The sequence below is a fragment of the Pollachius pollachius genome (genome assembly GCF_949987615.1).
Source record: "Pollachius pollachius genome assembly, chromosome: 17".
In the NCBI taxonomy this organism is placed as follows: domain Eukaryota; kingdom Metazoa; phylum Chordata; class Actinopteri; order Gadiformes; family Gadidae; genus Pollachius; species Pollachius pollachius.
The window spans coordinates 18466315-18476592 of NC_136950.1; the positions used below are offsets into that span (position 1 = coordinate 18466315).

The following is a 10278-nucleotide window of genomic DNA, read 5'->3' on the forward strand; positions in this document are numbered from 1 at the left end:
TTTCTTTAGATTTTAATTTGTTTATTTATGGCATGTATTTGACTGATATCCAATTCCAGCATCCATTTTAGTACATCCATTGGTTATAATACATAAAAAGTTACTAATACTGTTTGTATTTGTTCCAGTGTTTGGATTTTTCATGAACTCTCATCGACCAATGACATTCACCGTACAATCCCCCCTTTTGAGGCTCGACCAATCAGCAGGAACGAATATGACAGGAAATAGGCTCATGTGATGATGGGGGGTGGGAAGAGGGTTAAGAAACTGTACGGAAAGACAAGGAGCACCAAGAAGAGTTCACAGCCACCCGGCTGAGCATGGGGGAGGCATGTGGGGGGGAGGATGGGTAGGGGGGGTTTAGTGAGAGCTAGCGGCGGCTAAAGGTTGAGATGATGCTAATGGAGGGCTGGGGAGATTTTTTCCTCCCCACATCACAGCCCTGATGTGGGGAGGAGGGGAGGCAGGAAAGCTAGCTACAGCAGCTACAGAAGCTAACACTACTAGCACGTTTGCTGTGTTGACGCACGTGCACGCAAGCTAGCAAACGTCACTGCGAACACTGCAAAGAAACTACGCACACGCAAACTACAGCAGGCTGAAAACTACAGCAGGCCAAAACTAGATCAGGCCTAAAACTACAGCAGGCTTAAAAAACGACAACACGCCAAAAAGCTACAGCAGACTAAAAACTACAGGCTAAAAAACTACAGCAGGCCAAAAAACTACAAAAGGCCCAAAAACTACAGCAGGCCAAAAACTACAGCAGGCCAAAAACTACAGCAGGCCAAAAACTACAGCAGGCCAAAAACTACAGCAGGCTAAAAACTACAGCAGGCCAAAAAACTACAGAAGGCTAAAAACTACAACAGGCCAAAAAACTACAGCGGGCCGACGGGCGCCAGGGTTGGGCTCTTACGAGGGGGGGGCCCCGTCGCTGGTCGTCGCGGCGACGGACCTCAGTCTCTGCTGACATAAGCAGCAGCTCGAGCTCTTTGATTCGCTGCTCTCTGTCTGGGTCGTCCAGGGAGCTCGGCTGAAGGAGACACACCGAGAGAGGAGAGAGGAGAGGAGCAAGGAGGAATCAAGGAGAGGAGACCAGGGAGGAAAAAGAGAAGGTTTTACACATTCATTAATTATCAGATTGAATCATATCGTCCGCCTCTGGGAAAAAGTTAAGAAAAGAAGATTACATTTGGATTTGAAGACAAAGATTAGTGATTCAAAGTTTGAGTGAACCCCCAGTTTCTGCTAGATTTCGAACAATATGCGACAAAAAGTAGCTAGTTTTGGGCTGTGTAATCCCTATGGTTACGACCCACGATAACTTTGTTCTACTCTTGTAGTACCGTCGTTATTCAAGAGTCTTATAATCAGGGATGTTGGTTATGACATGCCCCACAAAGGGCTTGATGACGAAGAGTTTACTCAAAGTCACGAGAAGAACGCCACCTGCGTTCAGCCCAGAGTGGAACTATTACTCCTCTTATTTCAGTAACGGTGATAAAACGGCATTGATTGCTATGTTGAAGATCATATCAGACGCATGTCCGCGTTTAAAACTAAACAAAAGACGAATTTTGGGTTCACTCTCCCTTTGAATAAATAACAGCTGCAGCAGTGGAAGAAGATCCAAAGAGGTGACACATAGAAACGGTGACACACAGACGCAAGACCCACGTGAACCAGACTCACCGAGAGGAAGCCAGAGGAGTCCAGCAGGCTCTCGATCAGGTGTCCGGTGTGCTGGTCGTAAGGATACCCGCCCATCTACATCACACACAGCGGTATCACGCCAGGGGTTACTAAGTCTGCACCTCACTCAGCGACGACGGCTTTTATGATACATTTCATTTTCATAAATGTAATTCAGCAGATGATTTTACCCAAGGAGCCTTTCAAGTGAGGTGTGTGAGTGAGTGTGTGCGTGCGTGCGTGCAGCCGTGAGCTTTGTTGCGGCGCGAGTGTGTGTGAGACAGTGTGCGCTTCTGTGTGAGACAGTGTGTGCGTGTGTGTGTGTGCATGCGTCTGCGTGCATGTGTGGGCGTGCATGTGTTAATCAACCCAGCGGACCTGGTTGGGGATGGGCAGGGCCAGAGGGCTGTGGTCGCAGTGCTGGTGGTCTGACGGAGGAGGAGGTGGAGCCGGGGGACAGGGCCTGTGCTGGCGTCTCTTGGCGTGGGAGGAGGAGGAGGAGGAGGAGGAGGAGGAAGAGGAGGAGGAGGAGGAGGTGAAGGGCCGGCAGCCGTCCTGCAGATACCCCTCCTGCTCCACCTTCCTCCTCATGGTGGAGTTCCAGTGGTTCTTGATGGAGTTGTCCGTCCTGTGCGTGTGCGTGTGTGTGTGTGTGTGTGTTTGTGTGTGTGCGTGCGTGCGTGTGTGTGTGTGTGAGAAAAGGAAAGTCATGCTTAGTTTCATGTCTACATCTGCACTAGATGTTAAAAAACCTTCATCATCGTATTGAATTGATATAAAATTAATCCCTCTCATTATTATTATCTTTTACTTTTCATGGTATTCATTAACTATGGTGACCACATTTAATCCCAACATTTCAGAGTAAACAAAGCCACTAAACAGCTCCACTCCCCACATCCTTCAAAATAAAAGCGTGGCTGTCAGGCGGGGGGCTCTGACCTTCCGGGCAGCAGCTTGGAGATCTCGGCCCAGCGGTTGCCCAGCCTCTTGTGGGCCTGGTAGATGACGCGGTCCTCCTCCTGGGTCCAGGAGCTCTTCTTCACCTCGGGGTTCAGGTGGTTGTGCCAGCGCTCCCGGCACTGCTTGCCGATGCGGCCCTGGAGGTGCTTGGCGATCACCGACCAGCGCTTCGGCCCGTACTTATGGACCAGGTCGATCACCTGGGAACAGGGGAGGAAAAGAGGGATTACGGCCAATCTGGCAACGCTGGCCAATCGGCCAATCTGGCAACCCCCCCTTTCTCATCGAAGAAGAAAACTTCCTTGTCCTTTTATGAAGATTTGCCTTTTTTTATTTTTTCCTTTATTAATATGAATGTTCATAACTATAACATTCTGGGCTGGCACAGGAACTGCCAAAGCGACAGCTTGAATTAATGTAAACTTCTTTATACATTCTGTGAATATTTGCCTTTTTTCTTTTTCCTTAATAATAGAAAAGTTTGTTACTAAACATTCTGGGTACAGAAACTGCCACAGCAAAAGCTTGAATGAATGCAAACTTCTTTATACATTTACTTATTAATACGAAAGTTCCTAACAAACCAATTCTGGGGCAAGAACTGCCACACTTACGGCTTGAATGAATGTTAAATGAATGTTCACGAGGCTAACATGGAAGTAAGACAGAACACGCTGGCTGTGAGAGACTCTGAGGTCACCCGTCAGCTCTCGTTATTGATAGCTGAGCGTGTGTTTGTGTTTCCGTCCCAATGCCAACACGGGGGGGTGGGGGCGGGAAACGGGATGACGAAGGAATGCTCCACATTCCGTCAGAGCCGCGTGCCGTATAAGGAAAAACGCTCTCAGGCACGGAGATGGCTTTGGGCCGTGAGTCTGGCCCTCAGAGCTGGCCTCTCTCAAACCAGAGCCATGGCAGGTCTGAGCTGAGTAAAGCCATGAGGTAGTGGAGCATTCCCATCGCCAAGAAAAGCTCAACTCAGGCCTGGTCGAGAATTTTGGCGGCAAACCTGTCCGGCCCGTCTTTTTGGCGGGAACCCGTCGGGCCGGACTTTCTGCCGCGGAGGAGGGTAACAGATTTTCCCTTTCTTGACTTTCTTTTGACATCCTCCTCCTTCCGACTGTAAACCTTTTATTGTCCTTCCAGATACTTCCACAGGATCGGTTACTCCCCTCGCCTCCGCCCAGAGGAGGCTGGGGGAGGAGGTGGAGGAGCCACACCCTGCGTCTCCTCTTACCTTCTGGTCCTCCTCCTTTGTCCAGGGTCCTTTCACCAGCTCGGGGTTCAGCACCTTCTGCCAGCGATGCTGACACTGGCCATCTGTCCTCCCCTGTGACACAAGGGCACCGTCATGAGGAACAGCACATCATTACGGCACACTGTAGCCACCACCGCCCCTGGCACCACCACCTCCACCAATACCAACGCCAGCCCCTCGTCATTACGGCACACTAGCCTCCACCACCACCTCATCATTACAGCACTGTAGCCCCCAGCCACCAGCGCCTCCTCCTCCACCAGCACCACCTCCGCCAACACCACCACCTCCACCAATACCAACGCCAGCCCCTCGTCATTACGGCACACTGTAGCCTCCACCACCACCACCACCACCACCACCACCTCATCATTACAGCACTGTAGCCCCCAGCCACCAGCGCCTCCTCCTCCACCAGCACCACCTCCGCCAACACCACCACCTCCGCCAGCACCTTATCATTACAGCACACTGTAGCCACCACCTCCACCACCACCACGCCCACCATCACCTCCTCCACCATATCCACCACCTCCACCTTCACCATCATCTCCGTATCCATCACCCTGACCACCGGCTCCTCCAACACCACCTCCACCACCTCCACCTCCACCACCTCCACCAGCAGCCTCACGCTCCCTCCGCTCTGACAGCTGTGGTGGAGCGACACCCCACTGAGCTAATCACCCCCCCCCCCCCACACACACACACACAGCCCGCTGCTAATGTGATATGTCTCTAATTAGCGCTGAAGCTAGGGCTAATGGCTCCTGGCGGGCTAACGGGCCACACGGGGTGTTGTGTCTGGTGGCGATACACACCGAGAAGAGTCAAAACGTAAATGTTATGAAATGCTGTATAACAACTGACGATGTGATATGATTACTGATTAGCCAGGGAAATAAATATTTGAACGTGAAAGGAAAGTTAACTCGTTAGCTCATATTAGCCACTTTTTGTTAGGAACTTGTTGGACTTTGAAACCAGCCATTGGGAAACAGGTTCAGCCAATCCTGAATTAGCCAATATCAAATTACATAATACAGTTTGTCCTGACCTAATTACTTTCAAAAACATCCACTTTGGGAAGCAAGCTTTGGTCTGAAAGTCGCCTTTGTACGTCAACGCTCCAACTGTTCAAATTTGATTAGCTAAAAGATGAAATTTCCAATCAAGACAACAAGGTAGACGAAGATGAGTTATTGATATACCAGGCCCAGAGCAGGTGGGGAGGGTAGAATGGGGATCTCTTCCAGGACTGCACTTACTGTAAAATGGCCGGCTATTACTTTCCAAGAGTCGGTGCCGTTCTGCTCCACTAACTTCTTCAGTTTGTCATCCTGGGAATAAACAGAGGAAACCAGAGTTTAATTCACAAGATACCAGCCAGTGTCTGGGATACACTTCCGTCCATTTGATCAGCTACAACCCCCTGGGTTAGGTACCGTTTCCGTTTGAACCGATACAGATTGCGGTACCTTGAATTTGGTACCGGGACCAGACAGTACAAACGGTACAAACTTCTGAATTTCAACATTGTTATTAATTTAGAATGTGAATGTGAGAAATTTAGTTCCTCACATTCACACGAAATGAAACCCATCCGTACATCTCTCTTCTCTTCTTACCTCCCTCTCCTCTCCCCTCCATCTCCCCTCCCAAACCCACCACTCCAGCCCCAAGCCCGTCTCCATAGCACGTGACCACGGCTTGAGGAAGCGCGTAGGATTTCCTTTGGCTCTCCATCGCCCTGACCGTGTTGGAGATCACCCATTGAACGACTGCGTAGTGGCGTGATCTCTCTCTATCTCCCTAAGCGGTGTTTGCGCTCGGCACAGATTAGACATTCGGCACAGATTACCGATTACAAATGTATTATTGACGTAATTTGGTCGATACCCTTAGTAAGAGTCTGATACACGACCCCCTTACTGAGTCAGCAATAGTGAGTAGCAAGGGAAATCAAACAGAGATTTAGATCATGTTTTCATCATTTTAGTTAGCGTACCAGATGAACCCCCGAAACAAACTGGGAATCAGTACAATCCACCACTCCACACCACTGAACCACAGCTACAGTCCTACAGGCTAGACCCCTGGGGAGGGTGAGGGTCAGGGGTTAGGGAGACCACCCACCTCATCTCGGGACCACTTGACTTTACACAGCGGCCTCTTGTCCTTGCTCTTCTCTCGGCTCTCCGGGTCGGTCGAGTGCAGATCTTCATCCTCTTCATCACTGGAAGACAACATGGCCGTCAGGGGAACAGTTTCAAACCTTCAACCACCGATCCAACCATCAAACCTTTGACAGCTGACGGGTTTCATTTCTTTGCATAAAATGTAACACCTTTGTCGTAATGCAATGAAATATGAAAATATGGAACCTTTTCAGCACTTTTCTTTTCTCATGTAAAAAAATAGTAGAGAACAGTGTGTTAAGTTTAATTAAAATATAAACTAGCTTGGTCGTGTTCTGCTCCACCAATTGACACACAACTTTAGAAACATGACCACCACACACAGTAGCACTTTTGCAAAACATACAAAGTAGTGTGTTTACTCATTTTTGAAGGAGAAAACACAACACGACAGTGAAGCACTTGCACACAGGGGCCTCCATTGAAGCCTCGGTGCAAACCGTGGGATGGGAGTCGTGAACGTCACGACATAGAGAACTTGGTGCGTTGGAACTTGTGTACTATACTAGGTCCCTGCAGCGAGTGGCCAACGCCACATCACATGTGATGATGTCACCTCAGCCCCCGCCACATGGCACGGCAAGGGTTGTTATTATTAGTGACGGTATCTATGGTAACGCAAAGAACCATGGGAAGGAATTGCCTCAGCGGTGTTCGTATAAATCTTGTGGCTGAGTAATACCGTCTTTAGGGCCAAGAGCTGGGATAATATACCCCACTTTAATACACACTGCGCATACACATCCTTAATCACACACACATCGTTAAACACACACATACATCCTTAATCACACACACGTCCTTAAACAAACATACACACACATACATCCTTAAACACACGCTCAAATACATCGTTGCGCACACACGCGCACACATACACACAGGCACCAACACTCACACAGAGGCACACACACTCACACGCACAGAGGCGCTTACACACACACACACACACACATTCACACTGCACACACGCACATTCACAGCCTTAAACACACTGCACACACATTCACACTGCGCACACACACATACACAACCTTAAACACACAAACACACACACACACACACACAAACATCATTGCACACACACACACATCCTTAAATACACACACACACACACACACACACATCATTCCACACATACACACACTCAAACAAACACAAACCAAGGACTCATACAGTATCTTGCCATGAAAGAGCTGAAACTGGCAGAGTAATATGGTCTATTGATCACACAAGCGCAATTAGGGAAATGAGAGTGAGCCTGGGCCTCTCTCCCTCTCTCTCTCTCTCTCTCCCTCTCTCTCTCTCTCTCTCCCTCTCTCTCTCTCTCTCTCCCTCTCCCTCCCTCTCTCTCTCGCTCTCTCTCTCCCTCCCTCTCACTCTCTCTCCCTCCCTCTCTCCCTCCCTCTCTCTCTCTCTCTCTCTCTCTCTCTCCCTCTCTCTCTCTCTCTCTCCCCTGGTCCCAGAGCAGGGGGAGAGAGGTGCTCCCACATCAAAAGGCCCTTTCTCCTCTGGAGGTGTTTCACTGGGAGGAGGAGGAGGAGGGGAGGAGGAGGAGGAGGAGGAGGAGGAGGAGGAGGGGAGGAGGAGGAGCTGAGGAACATGTCATCACTAACGGTCTGAGGCCCATCCAGACCTTCCTCACCCACAAAAACGGCCGTACCTTCAGACTCATCTGGCGTCTATACTGAACCAGGACGTCACGGGTTCAAACCTCAAGCTGGGAACATGGGAGGGGAGGGGGTGGGGGGGTCCCCTCCCACCTCTGTTTCTCATCCCAGATGGGGACACAGACACCCCTCCCCCCCCCCACCTAGGAGACACATAGGTGGGGGGGAGGGAGGGGGGGGGGGAAGAGAGAGGGGTGAGGGATGGAGGGGGTAACACATAGGTGGGGGGGGGAGGGAGGGGGGGGAAGAGAGAGGGGTGAGGGATGGAGGGGGTAACACAGAGGTGGGGGTGTGTGGGAGGGAGGGGGGGGGAAGAGAGAGGGGTGAGGGATGGAGGGGGTAACACATAGGTGGGGGGGGGAGGGAGGGGGGGGGGAAGAGAGAGGGGTGAGGGATGGAGGGGGTAACACAGAGGTGGGGGTGTGTGGGAGGGAGGGGGGGGGAAGAGAGAGGGGTGAGGGATGGAGGGGGTAACACAGAGGTGGGGGTGTGTGGGAGGGAGGGGGGGGGAAGAGAGAGGGGTGAGGGATGGAGGGGGTAACACAGAGGTGGGGGTGTGTGGGAGGGAGGGGGGGGAAGAGAGAGGGGTGAGGGATGGAGGGGGTAACACAGAGGTGGGGGTGTGTGGGAGGGAGGGGGGGGAAGAGAGAGGGGTGAGGGATGGAGGGGGTAACACAGAGGTGGGGGTGTGTGGGAGGGAGGGGGGGAAGAGAGAGGGGTGAGGGATGGAGGGGGTAACACAGAGGTGGGGGTGTGTGGGAGGGAGGGGGGGGGAAGAGAGAGGGGTGAGGGATGGAGGGGGTAACACAGAGGTGGGGGTGTGTGGGGGTGACACGCGCCGGCCTGTTCACAGCCTGTTATGTCATCAGGGTGGATGAATGCCCAGCCCTCAATCAGAGCATAAATCATTCTCTGATGGATTCATTCGCATGCAATTCATGATTGTGCACTCTTTGTTTTATTTTATTTTTTAGGGCCAACATTGATCTAATTTTTTGCATTTATTTTGGCTTTATTAATTGTATTATGGTACTGAATGTTTACATTAAGATTATTTCTATTGTTATTGGCCTATTGTTCATTTTTTTCGACCTGCAAAATCATTAAATTGGTAGATGAAAGTATTATTATTAATTTATTATTAATACATCAATGGGAACGCTGAATTAAACTGCTTCTGATGAGCATCTCGCTGTAAAAGGACAACACGGTGATAAACAAAGCAGAAACAAAAAACTGGCTGCTGTATCACTTTCCAGTAGCCTAGTGTGTGTGTGGCTCTATTTAGACGCTGCTATTAGGTTATACAACCTATTTACTCATTCATGCTATTTATTACCCAAAACATCTCCTCTATCGTTTACCAACACCGGATAGTATAGACCTCCTGGTACAACGGGGATGTTAGCGGTTCTTGCTTTACTCTGTGAGCTCTACTTTGTCCTGAGCACAGACCCGCAGCAGGTGCACCAAGACACGAGATCCGAGAGTACATCTGACAGAACCGAGACGGCGTCAACCAAACGGCTCACGAGCATTTACACAAAACACGTCTGTAACAGCGTACATGTCTCCAACGTGTGTATATAACAACTAAAGGGGCCACTTGAACAACTGACAGCCTCACGGTGCGGTTAATGACGGCGTATTGACGCGCTCACCTGCGCGTCTTGACGTGGTCCATGATGACAGCCCGCTGCGGTGCGGAACGCTTTGTGAAGGAGACGAATGGTAGGAGTCGGTCCTCTTCTAGAAGTCCACATGAGCTGAGTGTTGACGACGCGCCATCCTGCAGTCCACACCATTACGCACGAACCGCTCCTACTGTAAAACCATTGTTTTGATCATTCAACACCCGTCCAAATAGACGTTGGCGTATCCCCTACTAATACAGATTATTGATAAGAACACGTTTATCTAGACCCGCGCGTTTATGGCCAGATTAGCAATGAATAAACTCCGAATGGTCCGCGGTGGTGTACGCCTCGCTGCGCTGCACTGTCTTCCTCACTGGCCGCACTGGTTTCACTGGTCTCCGCTCGTCCTCCGCGGCATTATCATTTTTGTTCATCCCGCCGAATCCCGCCGACCAGCCTCCTTCCAGAGGGGGTTTGAATCTGCGCAGGCGGCCTCTCCTCCCATTGGTCAGGAAGGGGGGAGCGAGTTTTGGGGGGAGCGATTAAATGCGGCCGGGTCTGAGCGCCTAACGTGATTGGCTCACTCCCGGGAGCCAATGACGTCAGGTGCTCCCACCCAGCGGATTAAATCATAGTACCTTTTCTGTCACCTCTCCACTGAACAGCTCTATTCATAAGGCGAACCCAGGGCATGAAATGAGCCCGTTGTCTCTGCTAGGTGAGACTGAACTCGTTCAAATAGTGTACACTAAATAAATAACGTGTGTTTAGGAGCAGAGGAAAAACATAGCATAGAATTAAACATGTATGCACTTTAATGTAATGAATGAAAGAGTTTAGAGAGCGTTGCTAAT

General features: G+C 50.4%; 1 protein-coding gene across 1 annotated transcript in view; it reads right to left on the reverse strand.

Annotated features, from left to right (window-relative positions):
- The window catches only part of mybl1 (v-myb avian myeloblastosis viral oncogene homolog-like 1), a gene marked incomplete at its 5' end in the record, with an annotated part of 15036 nt that extends 5565 nt beyond the window's left edge, over positions 1 to 9471 (reverse strand). Inside the window, 8 exon segments of the mRNA XM_079754729.1 lie at positions 923 to 1039; positions 1699 to 1773; positions 2077 to 2326; positions 2641 to 2861; positions 3899 to 3991; positions 5188 to 5259; positions 6056 to 6155; positions 9449 to 9471. Coding sequence (XP_079610855.1) covers positions 923 to 1039; positions 1699 to 1773; positions 2077 to 2326; positions 2641 to 2861; positions 3899 to 3991; positions 5188 to 5259; positions 6056 to 6155; positions 9449 to 9471 — 951 coding nt within the window.
- Between the last annotated feature and the right edge of the window lie 807 nt (positions 9472 to 10278).